The sequence below is a fragment of the Larus michahellis genome, chromosome W (assembly GCF_964199755.1).
Source record: "Larus michahellis chromosome W, bLarMic1.1, whole genome shotgun sequence".
In the NCBI taxonomy this organism is placed as follows: Eukaryota; Metazoa; Chordata; class Aves; order Charadriiformes; family Laridae; genus Larus; species Larus michahellis.
This window is the reverse complement of record NC_133929.1, coordinates 20,840,892-20,857,555: the sequence shown is the minus strand read 5'-3', so window position 1 is coordinate 20,857,555 and position 16,664 is coordinate 20,840,892. Positions and strand designations below refer to the sequence as shown.

The 16,664-nt window shown below is 38.8% G+C and overlaps 1 protein-coding gene across 1 annotated transcript in view; it reads left to right on the top strand.

Moving 5' to 3' along the window:
• Positions 1 to 16,664, top strand: part of LOC141735545 (protein mono-ADP-ribosyltransferase PARP8-like) — a 157,537-nt gene that overhangs the window by 110,654 nt on the left and 30,219 nt on the right. Inside the window, 4 exon segments of the mRNA XM_074568519.1 lie at positions 69 to 194; positions 3,065 to 3,629; positions 6,985 to 7,038; positions 7,140 to 7,235. Of these exon segments, the coding sequence (XP_074424620.1) occupies positions 69 to 194; positions 3,065 to 3,629; positions 6,985 to 7,038; positions 7,140 to 7,235 (841 nt within the window).

The window sequence follows — 16,664 nt, the reverse complement described above, 5'->3', positions numbered from 1 at the left end:
AACGTAGTATTAAAGTGAGTATGTCTTGGCTACGATAAGAAAATCTTTTTTTCTTTCTTAATTTGCAGAATCATGCAGACATTTGTTACACAACAGTGGAAGAACAGTAAAGAGAAATCTAATTGTACGCACAATAAGAAGGTGACTGACAAAAAGGTGAAATCCCCTCTGTACATCTTTTCTACATTGTGCAGGTAATAGCAAGGAAAATGAGCTATTACCAGCTGTTAAAAATCCACAGCAGACTTCACAAGGTGAAATGTTGACTATTCTCCAAAGAGAAGTGCTCTATTTATATCTTACCTCATGGGTTTCTAGTCCTTGCCTTGCATGACATCAAAAGCAAACTAGGTACTATTGCAACTCTAAGACTATTTGAAGGCAAAACATTTAGTGCCCTGCTCTCTGAAACAACCATGATTCATCTAGAATTGGAAATAATTAATTTTATATTACTTAACTTGGTTGTATTTGTATATTTACTAGCTTGGTAGCATTTGACTGTGTTATAGTTTGAGAAAACCCATAACAATTTATTGTCATTTAGACAATTATTCTATCACCCGATGACCCCTCTGCACCCAGGAAGGGGAATCGGGGAAAGCAAGGAAACATGAGGGTTGAAATATAAATAGATTTAATAGGATAAGACTAAATAATTAACAGTAATACTAACAAACCAGTATTAATACCAATACTAATATAAGATATACAGGAATTATACTCAGCCAGTTATATCAGTAGGAAGCTGTGCACTCCCAGCAGTGGACAGCAAATGTCGGACACTGCGAACGCAATGGCTTCGGGAAGAAGGGAAGGTCTCAGGGGTCCGCCACGGGGGCAAGAAGTTCTCTGGACTGCCACCATCAAGGGAGAGAGAGACTATGTAGCAAACTTTCTAATTTATATAGAATGTGTTGTTCATGGTATGAAATAATCCTGTTGGCCAGCCTGGGTCAAATGCCCAGGCCTTGCTCCTCCTCATCCCTGCACCTGGCAAGGCTTGAAAACACTGAGACCTTGAATCCCACATAGCCTAGCTGGCTATAAAGTAAATATTTTCACGAATTCAGACACTAGAGTCTCCTAAAAGTGGAGTTTTCCCCAGCATTACAAGAGAAATTAGTCCTGTGTTGCTCAACCCAGGCCAGACTGTTATTTGAATAGCAAGAATATATATATAAAATATATATATTATATATTTTATATACTTTATATATTAAATATATATGGGTTTATATATATAATTTTGTGGTTATCTAGTTGTTCTTTCCACAGCTGTGTATATTTTTCATTTTTAAAAACTAGAATGGTTATTAATGAAAGACTCATCTTTAGAGCTGCTGAGCACCTACCCCTCTCCACTGTTTGAGTACATGAATGTTCTCCACTTCTGAAATGCAGGCACAGAATTTTGAAGAATAAAGGCATTAAAAACATAAGAAGTTGTTTGTGAATAGTTCGTTTGAATTCATTATGACTTCTGCCAGTTACTCATACTCTTAAGTGTCTGTAAAATCAGGCTCTGATTTTACCTCTTTCAAGAATATGACTATATTATAGTCATATACATGCTATATACTATAGCATGTTTTCCTGCTTATGAAGGGTTGACAGATCACCCCTTCTGTACATTTGAATTGAATGCTTCTTTGAACATTCCTTCTTTTTGATGGATTTTGCCATTCTAAATACCATGTATAAAAAAGAGAGAGAGTACAACGATCACTCACATTGAAGAAGGAAGGAATGTCAAAGATAACAAAAGATTATTTGTCTTTTCAAAGGTGGAAGAAGAAGATGGTGTTTTAAGTAGAAAGCTTACCCATTGCCTACCATGCCACGCACCATTGCCTAGCGCAGGCTGTAACTTGGGGTTTGGTTTTATTCAGAAAGGGCATGGAAAAGCCAGCCCGATCTTTCTCCTCTTGATTTGGCTGCTGCTGCAGTGCCTGTTCAAAGACCGCTCAGCTCAAACACAGGGACCCTCTCTCTCTTCCTAGAGATTCCTACCTCCTGTCTGCCCAAGGGCGGTAATGAGCCAACTGCAACAGTGAGTCATCAACCTCCACATGCATTTTCCACTGTCACCACTTGCTGATAGGGTGGTGAAACATGTCAGCCTCTCCCCTTGGGGTATCACTTCTTTTCTATTTGATCAAAGCCCAAAAAATACTGCAAAGATTAGAATCATAGAATGGTTTAGGTTGGAAGGGACCTTAAAGATCATCTAGTTCCAATCCCCTTTAGGGTTGCTTGTAAAGTGTAGAAAAATGATTCAGCATACCTGATACTGGTTCTTGCTTTGCAAGGACAGGTGAACATGAACCTTATAGAAATGTGACAGCTTATGTGAGTATTGTTTCATAAAAACTTTTTGTTCTTTACTTTCTGCATTCATAATTTAGGTCCCTCACATTCTCATTTCTAGTGTTACAGAGCTAGAATTTGTCTAAAACAGGAGATAAAGACATCAAATACTCTTCCACAAAGCACCCAGATTATTGTGATTTTTTTTTAAAAAATGTTCATTTCAGCTGAATTAAATTTGATTTACTGCCTTCAAGTTTCACTGCTCATTATATCTTCCATTGGATCTGGATATAGAATTTGTTATGCCGTGTCCAGAAGACAATAACTTTAATGGCATCATGCCATCATGATTACATAGGAAAGATAGATTTTGATAAGAAAAATGTGATATAATCTTGTGTGAAATATGTGGTTTTAATTTCAAATATAATCTCCTGAATAAATGGTTTGTTTAGAGACATAGGGACTTTTACAAAGAGCTGTGAAGATATAGCTCTAACTTGCCTTAAGTAGTTAGTCATCTTTTCAATGGGTGAGTTTGTATATAAATAGGAGTAAGATGTCTATTTGGTATTGGGAAATTAGTTGTACATACAATTGCTCATTTTTTTAATGTTGGGCTGTGTTTATCACTAGTTAAATACATAAAGACAGGTGGCACTTCGAAATTTGTACATATGTCTGGACTTACTTGTTTGATTTGCACAAGACTGATTCTCCAACTGTGTCTTTCCCCTTCTTTATTTTTAAGGTCACCAAGTTATCCACCACCTCGCTGTGGTAAAAATAAATCAAAACTGAAGTCAGAACTGGATGGGATCTCCAAAACTCACAAGCTGCTGAGAAGGACTTACTCTAGCACAGTTAAGGCAGAGGATGTGTGTGCCACAAAATCTCACAGAACCTTTGGCTGCTCATTATCAAGTGACCCTAGGGCTGAACAGACAATAGCTATTAAATCGCGCACACTGTTGAACCGTTCTTGCTCTACAGCTGTCAAGCAGGAGGAGTGCATCACTTTAAAGCCCCATAAGCTATTAAGTAGGTCATGTTCTGGGGACCCTCGATGTGAGCACAACAGCACCTTGAAGCCCCACAAACTTTTAAGCAGGTCCTACTCTAGTAATCTTAGAATGGAAGAATTGGATGGACTGAAGAATCACAAGTTACTCAGCAAGACTTACTCCAATGCCCCTAAATCATCCAAAATGGAGCCTTTCAAGGAGTCCACCGTAGCAGAGGGCAGGAGTCTCTCTCTTACCTCAGGGCTTATTGGTATCTTAACGCCATCTTCATTATCACCTTCACAAGCTGCTGTGCGTAATAATTTTTTTATTCTGCTCATTTCCCTCCTATTATTTTCCAAATGTACTATTATGCTTATTTTGCAAAGGCATTAATACTTAGGACATATGTTAGTGAATATATTGGATGTATTGAATATATTGGAAGACAAGAGCAATGGAATCAGCTTTTTAAGGAGGATTTGAACAACTGTGCATGCACATATATTTAAGTTATAAAACCAGAATTTGCTTAGGTCAAGATAGCCTCCTTTCTTGCTGCAGGAAGAAGGGAGAGTGTGAGCTTCTGTGCTGCAAAATTGTCTTGGTCACACAGGTCTTTTCTCATTTCCCTGTTTGCTTTGTGGGGGAAGCAACCGTCCATTGGCTCATTTGGGTGCCAAGTCACCTCTCCATCTAGTCTTTTCAGCTATGATCATCATCATACTGGAAGGAATGCACTCATGATTCATCTCACCTCTTGCGCATTTGTGCTTTGTGAAAGGTATAACCTTAAACGCACTGGGGGCAGCCAGAGGTTGGGGATGGAATTAGGCCCACACTGCCCCCCTTTCTTTCCCCAGAGACATGATCAATTGGGAAAAGAAAGGGTAGCACATATAAATTTAAGAGAGAGAGCTCAAACTTAATTCTTCTACCTGTGCCTCTTAAAAGATGGCTTTTATACTTCAGAGGAAAGAGTGGGTCTGCTTGTGCTCTTTCAAGGCACTGGTCTGTTTTATGTTAGACCTGGAGAGAGACACTTAGGAGACAGTCCTCTCCACTCCCTTAGCCTGATGGTACCTTGATGTTGTCAGTGCGCAAAAGCTGATTCTTGCTTGAAATACCATACATATATTCAAAATAGTGTATTCTCAATAATGAAATTACATTGAGTGTGTTATTTCTCATGCTAAATTAGTTTAATAAGCTGTGAGCTATACTCATCAAATCTAAAAGCAGTGATATGCTATCATAAAATCATTTATATACATGCTGTGTGGTTGGTTCCTGTAATGTGCACAGCAAAATTAATTTAAGGTGAGCCAACAGATTTTTTACTTGTCACAGTTTAGAGATTCATTTTTTTCTGAATCGGCAAAGGACTTAACAGACTTTTCTCTACTGAAGTTAATATAAAAAGTCTCATTGGTTTTGATAAGATAATGAAGAGCTGACTAAGTGATTTCATTACTGATGTTATCAGCTAATATGGAAAAATGCAAGCCCTGCTTGACAGTCTATAAAAACTACCAGTAATTTATTGCTGTAATGCATTTACTTTGAGGGAAAATATTCACAACGTGGTCAGGTGAAGTTTGACTGATGTTAGCAGATGGACATCAAGAGTCTATTTCACATTTTACATGCAGGCACCAGATATAGAATCATAGAATGGTTAGAGTTGGAAGGGACCTTAAAGATCATCTAGTTCCAACCCCCCTGCCATGGGCAGGGACACCTCCCACTAGACCTGGTTGCTCAAAGCTCCATCCAACCTGGCCTTGAACACTTCAAAGGATGGGGCATCCACAACTTCCCTTGGGAACCTGTTCCAGTGCCTCACCACCCTCACAGTAAAGAATTTCTTCCTATTACCTAATCTAAATCTACCCTCTTTCGGTTTAAAACCGTTACCCTTTCTTCTATAACTACATGCCCTTGTAAAAAGTCCCCCTCCAGCTTTCTTGTAGGCCCCCTTCAGATACTGGAAGGCTGCTATAAGGTCTCCCTGGATCCTTCTCTTCTCCAGGCAGAACAACCTCCAACTCTCTCAGCCTGTCTTCATAGGAGAGGTGCTCCAGCCCTCTGATCATCTTTGTGGCCCTCCTCTGGACTCGCTACAACAGGTCCATGTCCTTCTTCTGTTGGGGACTCCAGAGCTGGATGCAGTACTCCAGATGGGGTCTCACAAGAGCAGAATAGAGGGGCAGAATCACCTCTCTGGATCTGCTGGCCACGGTTCTTTTGATGCAGCCCAGGATGCAGTTGGCTTTCTGGGCTGCGAGCACAAATTGCCAAGTCATGTTGAGCTTCTCATCCACCAACATCCCCAAGTCCTTCTCCTCGGGGCTGCTCCCAATCCATTCTCCGCCCAGCCTGTATTTGTGCTTGGGATTGCCCTGATCCAGGTGCAGGACCTTGCACTTGACCTGGTTGAACTTTGAGAGGTTCAAATGGGCCGACCTCTCAAGCCTGTCCAGGTCCCTCTAGATGGCATCCCTCCCCTCTAGCATGTCAAACTTGCTGAGGGTGTACTCAATCCCACTGTCCATGTCACCAACAAAGTTTTAAACAGCACCGGTCCCAGTACCGACCCCCTGAGGAATGCCACTTGTCACTGATATCCACTTGGACATCAAGCCATTGACCGCAACTCTTTGAGTGCAGCCATCCAGCCAATTCCTTATCCACCGAGTGGTCCATCCGTCAAATCCATGTCTCTCCAATTTAGAGACCAGGATGTTGTGCGGGACAGTGTCAAAGTATATGGGTATATATATGTACATATATATGGGTAACCTATATAACATACATATATGTGTATATATATGGGTAACCTCGGTGCCTATCTGCAATTTGAAGTCAGTGGAATGCAGAAGTGATGAATCAGGACCCTAACTTCTCTTCAGTTCTCAGCTTAAATACAATTAGGAGGATTATTTCCCAGAAGAAAAAAGGGTAAAGTTTCCCAAATAAGCAGTTAGACAAATTAAAGGAAATAAGACTATAAACAAAAACAAAACCCAGAAAAGCTGTAAATGAAGCTGATCTGTCTCTTATTCAAAACAAGGGTTGATTGAGATAGATATCAGCCCAGAAGGAATTTTGTACCTTGGTGAATCCTATAACAAAAGTTCCTTCTAATTTATTTGTTGCATATTGAAATAAAAAGGCAGAAAGAATCTGAGTGGTATCTGAGCACAGAGGTCTGTCAGTGTGGTGCTCACAGAAGTGAGATTTTAGTAAATATATGAAAGAAAAACATTGTCATCTCTTCTAAGAGTTATATTAGTCATTCATGCCTAAGCATATAGCCCATATTTGGACAGACAATACACAGGTAAAATTTAAATAAGTTACCAAATGCCAGTTTATTAGAATGGAGTGACGGCACTGGTGTTTCCATTTGACATTAAAGGTTTTGGGATGCTGAGATAGAAAACCTCATCAGATTTAAGAACTAAAAAGAAATGCTAATAATCTACCCCACACTCAGCAAGCAGTAAAAGGATTGATTATTTGTAATGGTTGGTTTATGCAAATGAGAGATATTTTTAGATGCAAATATTGTTTAACATATTTGCATGCAAAAAATACAAATGTTTTACCATTTCCTTATAATTAGTCTACCGACACTGAAGTTGCCTGAACTTTTTCCTTGCAGCAAAATTATGGTGCAAAATGCATTCTAGTACGAGACCATGGCTTTCTTGTGCAGGTAGGATGTCATATCTTATCCATTTATGAAACACTATGGAGCATGAGCTGACTTAACTATTTTTAAGCAGATGTTGTTTTTCTCATTTTCATTGTTCTCAGACTATTGAATTTGCTGAGCAGCGGATACCAGTATTGAATGAATACTGTGTAGTTTGTGACGAACCCCATGTGTTCCAGAATGGCCCTATGCTAAGGGTAAGTGGTGTGCTTGCTGGGGTAAACAATGCATTTTCTAATGCCTTAAATAGCAATGGATGATACAAACCTGTTATAAAACTATTGAATTATTTCAGACATGTTTCATCCTAATATCCTTTTAAAATGCAGGACTGTAATGCATATTAACTAAATTTTACTGTAAATTTGAAAAAAAATGTATTGTAAGCAAGGGAGATGGAAAGCAGGCTTGTATAATAATCATAGAAACATAAAGGAGGGTTGTATTTCACTGAACACTACTGTGCTAGAGTAGTCATAACTGGATAAGCTAGAGGAAGTGCATTACAGTGCTTTCCCAGTCCTCTGGCACTCTTTAAAAAGCTTAGGGTCACCTCAGTCCTTTAGCTCCTATCAAGCCATGACCTGGGTATTTAGATACACGGGTGTTAATGCTACTAGGTCGTGAAGTTCTTTTGACACTCTTTTGCTCATGGGCCACTGGAATGAACCATCCTCCATAATGTGATAAAAAAGGCAATAGAAGGAGATGCTCTGTGAAGTGTCCGATCTAGCCTGTCTAGCCTGTATAACTGTGAACCAGGAATTTTGCATGCTGAATGTTGCACCGTCTCATGCTGCTGGTGAATGCATAGTAAAAAAGAATAAGATTGTTCATGAAAGACACACCCTGCCTGGAGCTACTGGATCAGTGCAGCTTTGTAAAAGTATATAGGAGAATAAAATTCTTACCTTTAGGATTGACCTTGCAGTTTAGAATCCTTCTTATTTCACCTGTCCTGAATCCTATGGAAACCTGAGTAACCTTAAAAGATTAAAGCCATGGAAAACTGTTTAATACCAGTGTGTGAGTGGTCTGACACCTCATCTGCCAATTTCTCCATGGTGTGGTGAGCAACCACACATAAGATGAAGCAGACATCATCTATGATAGTTCCATGGAACTAAATTCAGGAAGGTTATTGCTTACATGGTAGCAAAAGTCACCTCAGCATCATCCCCCATGACACTCAGCGGCACCACAGTCAGGCATTCTGACTGCAGGCAGGGTATATAAATAGGCTGCTAATAGGATTTGCAAAAGCATCTACATATTTAATTAAAACCCTTTGAAGGCATGGTTAAACCTCTGTACTTTTGAAAATCCCATCAGGTGTTTATTTGCCTCTTGAAACTTACATCTACCTTTTAAAAACATGTTTTTCTGCTAGATTTATCAGATGCCAAACCCTGATTAGAAGCCTATAGAAAAGGCACCAGTTCCTTGTTCTTCGTCTTTGAATGCACTGCTATGCATATTACCTGTGACAGGATGAGATAAGACAAATTGAACAATATGAAAAGTTTGGATAATATAATTGCTTAAATCATTGGGTTTTATCCGTTGTCCATAGGACAAAGCAAACAGTAGGATTTATTCCTGGTCACGTGATGAACTATTAAAAGAAAACAGAATGGGAAATCATCTGCTCTAAATTCAAAAACCGTAGTTCTTGCTTTCCCACCTTAGAGATCGAAATCCCTCAGAATGACTTTTCTGTCTTCAGCTTAAAGAGGGCTCATTTTAGCCATCCATTTGAAAGTTTGTCGGTCCTTCAAAACAGAGGAAAGTGCAAACATGTTTGCCACTAGACACATATTCATCAGTGCCTTTGCAAGCAGCATAACCTAACAAGCTTTGCAAAAATGAAAGGGTGTCCTTATATAACCCAGGGAGAAGGAGATAGCAGGAAAAAATCTAGCATGCTCTGTATATGCTTGAATGACTCAATAAGCAATATAGAGCCATTAATAAGTTTGCAGTTCTGCAGAAGGTGAGAAAGGATCTCAGTTTGAATAAAGCATGAGTTTGCCAATGGGTCTTAAGGAAATTTATGCTTCATTCTACTGAGAGTTCTGGCAGAGGCAGCCTAAAGTAGTCAGTTGGTTTATTTACATGCTTCAGCTGCATACACACATACACATACATACATATATATATAAAATGTATGTAAAGGGAATAAAGAATGACCCAACTGAAAGAGCACTTTATATTTAATACTGCTGCAACAGCAGATCTCAGAAATACAGTACTTTATTAAGCAGAATGCAGGGGCCTTTCATTTAATGTAAGGCTACATGCGTTCTAGCCTTGTGTCACTTAATGGATCCCATATGTAGTATCCCTAGCCTTCATAAAGAGCTTTAGAGTATTCATGCTTTTGATACCACAGTAACTGCATCAGATTTCATAATGATCATAACCTTGCTACGGTCTGCTTATATTTTTAATTCTGTGTCTTGATCCCATTTTCTACAGATATCCATATCTCAAAGGCATTTCTTAGGCTCTATCTGTAGTTGGTTGTATCACAAGAGATGCCACAGACTAAATAGTTCTGGATGGTTCAACAGTCTCTTCCTTTAAAGAATAGCTCCTCCACACAGATGCACACAGGATCATGTCTGTGTGTGTGTATCCTTAATGATGAGTTTCCCTTCTACCTTTTTTTCAACAACAAAGCAAGCATATGAATTTATAAAAGCATAGAAAAGTTATTGCTTGAGAAATTCTTTTTAAATGTATTTAGGCTTGCTTTTCTGGTATTTAATGGAGTTTTACACAATTCCAAAGAAGCCATACTCATTGATGCCAGTAAGGAATTTGATTCTGTAATCCTCCAGTATGTCAGTCTGACACCTTTCCTGAACTATAGTGTAGTTTAATTAATTATCTTGAAATGCAGTTTAAAAAATTCAACAATTGCCATCACACAATAATTACATTCTTTTAATACTGTAAACTCCCATACCTGGGTGTAATTTTTTGTGCTGATTATTAATAACTTGCATAATTCTGATGTCTCATCCTCAGGACAGATGAAGATAGCAAGTAACACTGTGAGATAAAGTTTTTCCTTTCTGCAGATTTGCTCTACAGGCTATCTTAGTTATACAGTATCTTTAAATCAGTCTCCCTCAGCACAAGCTTTCTTCTCAGTATTGTGTGGTCTGTTTTTTTAATATCTATTTAAATTTAATTTTCTAATCTTGACATCATCTTTCCCATAAGATAAGAGCAACTTGATGACAAGATGTGTCTTTTTGTATAGCTTAATTTAGACACTAGATCCACATGGCAGACATACCATTGTATGGAAGATGTCTGTTGCAGAACAGCTGCATAACACAATTGCATACGTTTGGCTTTATGCTCTTGAACGCCTGTCTTTCTCCAGAGCCCTCGGTACTAATCTAATCATACAAATCATAGAATCATAGAATAGTTTGGGTTGGAAGGGACCTTTAAAGGTCATCTAGTCCAACTCCCCTGCAATTAAATGTTCCCTGCTGGTTCAGGGATCCTGTTGTACACAGGAATCTTTGGATGTTGTTAGGCTTAGTCACTTATTGAGGGTAAATAAAGAGGCTCTATTAATGACTTACTGAAGATGAATAAAGACAAAATTCTTAGATTTCTCTTGGGAATTTCTTTACAGAACAAAGTATGGATCTTTCAGGACAACCAGTTTTCTTTAGAGCTCCAAAAATTCCCTGAAATACAGAAGACCAGAATTACAGATACAGTCCCTGTGTGTACTCTACAAGTGTGTGTGTAGATAAAAACACATTATGTAGATGGGGTAACTTCAAAACACTCACAAACCTAATGCTTTCACAAGGAACTGCAGCTGTATTACTATGAAGGGGAAGGACAAAGGTTCTCTAGAATGGAAGAAGGAGTTTCAGAAAAGTACTGTAACGCTCTTTATAAAGGTCCATGGTCCATTACTTTATTCCAACCCCCTTTTAAAAAAGCCAGTAAAGTAGGCGATGCATTCCTGTAGGTATTTACACCTTTTCCGTATGAGATGAAGATGGATGTTATTTCTCATCATAGTATGTTTCTTCAGTATTTATTTTAAGAGCACAGTGAGATCTAATGATTATTTACAGTCCAGCTCTGGAGCCCCCAACATAAGAAGGGCATGGACCTGTTGGAGCAAGTCCAGAGGAGGGCCACAAAGATGATCAGAGGGCTGGAGTACCTCTCCTATGAGGACAGGCTGAGAGAGTTGGGGTTGTTCAGCCTGGAGAAGAGAAGGCTCTGGGGAGACCTTATAGCAGCCCTCTAGTACTTAAAGGGGGCCTACAAGAAAGCTGGAGAGGGCCTTTTTACAAGGGCACATAGTGATAGGATGAGGGGTAATGGCTTCAAATTGGAAAAGAGCAGATTTAGATTAGATATTAGGAAGAAATTTTTCACTATGAGGTTGGTGAGGCACTGGAACAGGTTTCCCAGAGAAGCTGTGGATGCCCCATCCCCAGAGGTGTTCAAGGCTAGGCTGAATGGGGCTTTGAACAACCTGGTCTAGTGGGAGGTATCTCTGCCCATGGCAGTGGGGTTGGAACTAGATGATCTTTAAGGTCCCTTCCAACTCTAACCATTCTATGATTCTTCAGTGCACTCAAAGTAATAAAAGCTAAATTGGATGTTTAGAGATACACACTTATATAGAATACCACTGAAAACTGCAAATTCCCTGAAATCACTACATGGCATGATTTGCAGCCTTTCTGCAAAGCACAGGGAAAATTCAATGAATACATGGATCCTAAGAAGAAAAAGTATTATTTAACATCTCAAATAGCATAGGCCATACTGTTTCATGCAGTTATTCCTAACAGTGGTCAGAATCCTACATATTTCACTTTTCATAAAAGGATTAAGAAACAGCTTGAACTCATTAGTGAGTGTTGAGACTGCAGCCTTTATATCCAAACTGCTTCTTTTCCAAACTGCTTCTTTTTCTCATGTAAAGAATCACAGAGAAAAAGGCTGCATCCTCCTACAAGGTGACCTGTGCTGCACCATTTTCAGGAGCTCTGTCATCAGTCTCTTATGAAGTAGCTCATTGCTCAGCTTTGAAAAACAGTGAGAAGTACAAGGTCAGACATAGGTTTTGTGCTGAGGAGAGACAAAGAAGGCAGACCTGGTAAATCTACTGAAAACAGTGAGAGTGCTCATTTGAATCGTTAGACAGCACCTCATGTTACTGTCTTTGAATTTGTTCTCAACAGAGTTGTTTAGATGACTGAGACACGTACTATTATTTGTTTGCAATTAACGTCTAGACTTGAATTATTTCAAAAACATACTTTTAAATGCTTTTTTCTGACATTTTCAAACAGTTGGTATCTCATTCACATATGTGTTGTTAAAATAAATAGATTATCCTGATTTCTGTCAAACTAACATATTAGACTAAATATTAGAAGTAAACTTAGGAAATTTTAATGACCTCCACAAAGCCAATTCTGAAGTACTGAGATATTCTCCCATGGGACAGGTATCTCTAGTGAAAAGCCCCTGAATCTGGAGCTTGTTTCATCCACTGCCTTTCACTCGCTTTTGAACATCTCCAAGGGTGGAGACTCCACAGCCTCTCTGGGCAACCTGTTACAGTGCTTGATAAAGCATTAGAGAAAGCCAATTTTAGCTTTATCTAAAACTTTAGATAAAGCTAGTTCTGTATGAGAGAATAAAAAGACTAATTGACCTCCAAAGGTCCTTCTCAACCATATAATTTGGTTCATCTAGCTAAAAATGTATTTTGCAAAGCAGATATTATAATGTACTAAAGAAACTTCAACGTTATTTGGTTCTGTATTAACAGGCTATTAACATTTTTTAATCCCATGTGAAATTCTTCCTGTTACTCTAGAGCTGGTAATAATATTGTAGGGAAGCACTAAGTTGCATTTTAATAATGCAATAGTTTTGCTGCTATATTAGTAGAGAGAGATCTTGTTTTAGGAATTCAGCATGTAATAACAGTACTTTTATTACAAACATTTATATATAAAGAATTCATGAGTCAATAAAAGTGGTTATCATATTTAAGGATATGATTAAAATAAGTATAATAAAAATATATTATCATATATTATCATATTTGAAGACTGGAGGAAAGCAAATGTTACTCCTGCCTTCAAGAAGGGCAAGAAGACAGACCCAGAGAACTACAGGTTGGTCACCCTCACCTTGATCCCTGGGAAGGTGATGGAACAGCTAAGCCTGGAAACCATTTCCAGGCACATTAAGGACAAGAAAATAATCAGGAATAGTCAGTATGGCTTCACCAAGGGGAAGTCTTGCTTGACCAGCTTGATAAATTTCTATGATGAAATGACTAGCCTGGTAGATGAGGGGAGAGCAGTGAATATTGTCTACCTGGACTTCAGTAAGGCCTTCGACACTGTCTCTCATAAGATCCTCATAGACAAGCTGTTGATGCATGGACTGAATGAGCAGACAGTGAGGTGGATTGAAAACTGGATGGATGGATGGATGACCTCAGAGGGTGGTGATCAGTGGCACAAAGTCTAGTTGGAGGCCAGTAACTAGTGGCGTACCCCAGGGGTCAATACTGGGTCCAGTCCTGTTTAATATCTTCATTAATGATCTGGATGATGGAGCAGAGTGTACCCTTAGCAAGTTTGCAGATGATGCAAAACTGGGAGAAGTGGGTGATACTCCAGAGGGTCATGCTGCCATTCAGAGGGACCTCACCAGGCTGCCAAAATGGGCTGACAGGTGTCTCATGCAGTTCAACAAGGAGAAGTACAAAGCCCTGCACCTAGGGAGAAACAACCCCATGCACCAATATATGCTGGGGGCCACCCAGCTTGAAAGCAGTTTTGCAAAAAAGGCTCTGGGGGTCCTGGTGGACACCAAGATGAACATGAGCCAGCAATGTACCCTTGCGGCAAGGAGGGTTAATGGTATCCTGGGCTGCATTAGACAATAAAATTGCCAGCAGGTGGAGGGAGGTGATCCTTCCCCTCTACCCAGCACTGGTGAGGTCACACCTGGAGTACCGTGTCCAGTTCTGGACTCCCCAGTACAAGAGAGACATGGACATGCTGGATAGAGTCCAGCGAAGGGATACTAAGATGATTAAGGGACTGAAGCATCTCACATAGGAGGAAAAGCTGAGAGAGCTGGGACTGTGTAGCCTGGAGAAGAGAAGATTCAGACAGGATCTTATTAATGTATATAAACACCTGAAGGGAGGGTGCAAAGAGGATAGAGCCCAGCTCTTTTCAGTGATGCCCAGTGACAGGACCAAAGGCAATGGGCACAAACTGAAACACAGGAGGTTCCATCTGATCATCAGGAAACACTTTTCCTCATTTTTCACCTTTTCTGAAGATGACTGAGCATGGGAATAGGTTGCCCAGAGAGGTTGTGGAATCTCTATCCACGGAGATATTCAGAAGCCATTTGAACATGGTCTTGGGCAACTGGCTCCATGTGAGCCTGCTTGAGCAGGGGTGTTGAACCACATGACCTCCGGAGGTCCCTTCCAACTTCAATCATTCTGTAATTCTGCAATCTTAATCAGCTTTTATATAGTATAATTTAAGATGTGTAGCTAATGACTATCTTACTGTCTGTATGCCTTCCCAAATTCCTCATTTACAAATACTAAAGCCATTGGTAAACCAGCATCATTGAATGGATTTTAAAGACCTGTGAGACAATTATACAGGACAAAAAATTCTTGAAATGTATTCAATAAGATGATAAAAAACCCCTTCTGGGTATCAGTAATTTTTCTTTCAGTCAAGAAATCTCTTTAGAGTGCCATCTTGTGTTGAAACTTCAGACTGAGGCCCCTTTAGAACAAAGCAGGAAATAGTAAAAAAACTCAGCAAAACTAAGTACTGGATCTAGTTTCTTTGAAATTTGTACTCTGGTACAGACATCTCTGCTGTTTAAAGTTTTTCCCATAAAATATAAATGGTAAAATACTGTAAAACAATATTTGAAATGCCTGTTGTTTGTATTTATCTGTAAAAATAAGTACAATCTGGTAATTCTGGTATTTGTGTACTTATATTAATAACCTTACATTTTTAGAATTTTTTTCATCCCAAAGTACTCAGTTGTGATTTATTCATTATGGGTGAAATCTTGGCCTCAGTGAGTTCCTGTTGACTTGAGTAGGTCTTGGATTTCTCTGTCCTTTGAATATAAGTTTCTTAGCCACCACTGAAACAGAGTAGCAGTAATGTTCCAGAAACAGTACACCACTTAGGGGTGGGAGGTTTTTGGAGTAGAATAAACATCATTGAACTATGGAGAAAAGTGTAAGTGTACAAATATATTTAGCCAGACTAGAGTTTAGCCAAGATGCTTGTGGAATTCCATGTTTCTTGTGGAATAACGCCATGATCCTTCTTATCCTTAGTCGACAATATAACCTGGTTTTATCTCTTTTTATGAAAAAAAGCCTTCCCAGTTACAATCAGTACTTTAGTAGAATGGACTTCAATCACTTTACTATTTACTGAGAGAGTAAAATGTCTGCAGTGTAGCTTGTCCTGTTGCCAAGAACTTACCAAAGCTTGCCTTGCCCAGCTAGCACTCCATAATGCTTATTTGCCATCTATTTATGTATCTGGCAAGTAAAGATAATTTGTAAAAAGTGTCCAAGCTGTCCAAAAATGCAGAAAAAACAAAAAGCAGAAAATAAAATCTGGATTGGCCAAAATAAAGCCAAACAGAACAAGTGGTATCTCCCATGTCTTACCACTGTGGTATCTCCCACGTCTTTCAGCAGTGTTCCACATATCACATGAATATTGTGAGATTGTTCAGAGAGCTTACCTTACAGATTTATAGCAAGACAGGTTATTAAATAAATTATTCCTGCTCTCTGGCAGTGTGTATTCCCATATAGAACTTGAGCCAGTAGTTTGACTTCATTTGAAAATTCAGGCCACAGGTGTACTTGTTGGTAATTATTTAGTTTTAAAGCAATTCCTAAATCAGTGTAAATTTAGGCCATAGTATACAATGCTATCATAAAATATTTAATTTTGAATAAGTTTATTTTAATATATGTATTATAATATAAAGCAAACACCTGTCAATAAAAGTTATTAAAATACAAAGATGAATTTGAATTTTAATAAATCAGAGGTTTTAAAATCCACTATGAGCTAGTGCCAGATGCTTCACTCAGAAGTATAATCCATGGCAGAGTAGGCAGATGTGTATTTAACTTGCCTTTCAAAATAATCTTGATCATTAATAATTAAAAAATTGCTTAAACTCTGAAGCTTGATGAACCTTATGTTACAGTAAATGGTAATTCTGGATGGTTTCAGTAGTGATTTAAGTGCACAAATCATACACTTTCAACTCTTAAATCTTTACCTTGTAATTCTGTGGGAGTGTTTTCTAAGATACACATTACCTAAAACTTTTTATTTTGTCAGTTTTGAATTTAATTGACCCTTGTGTTACACTATAGGAAATGTAAAAGTCAAACTCATAAATGTGCTTTGCTCTAGTCCTATTACAGAGAATGAGAATTTTACCTACGGCATTTAAGCAGCACTGGTAGAAAGTATACAAGCACCTCATTAGTGCCTGCCTTCCAGGTACCTTGTATG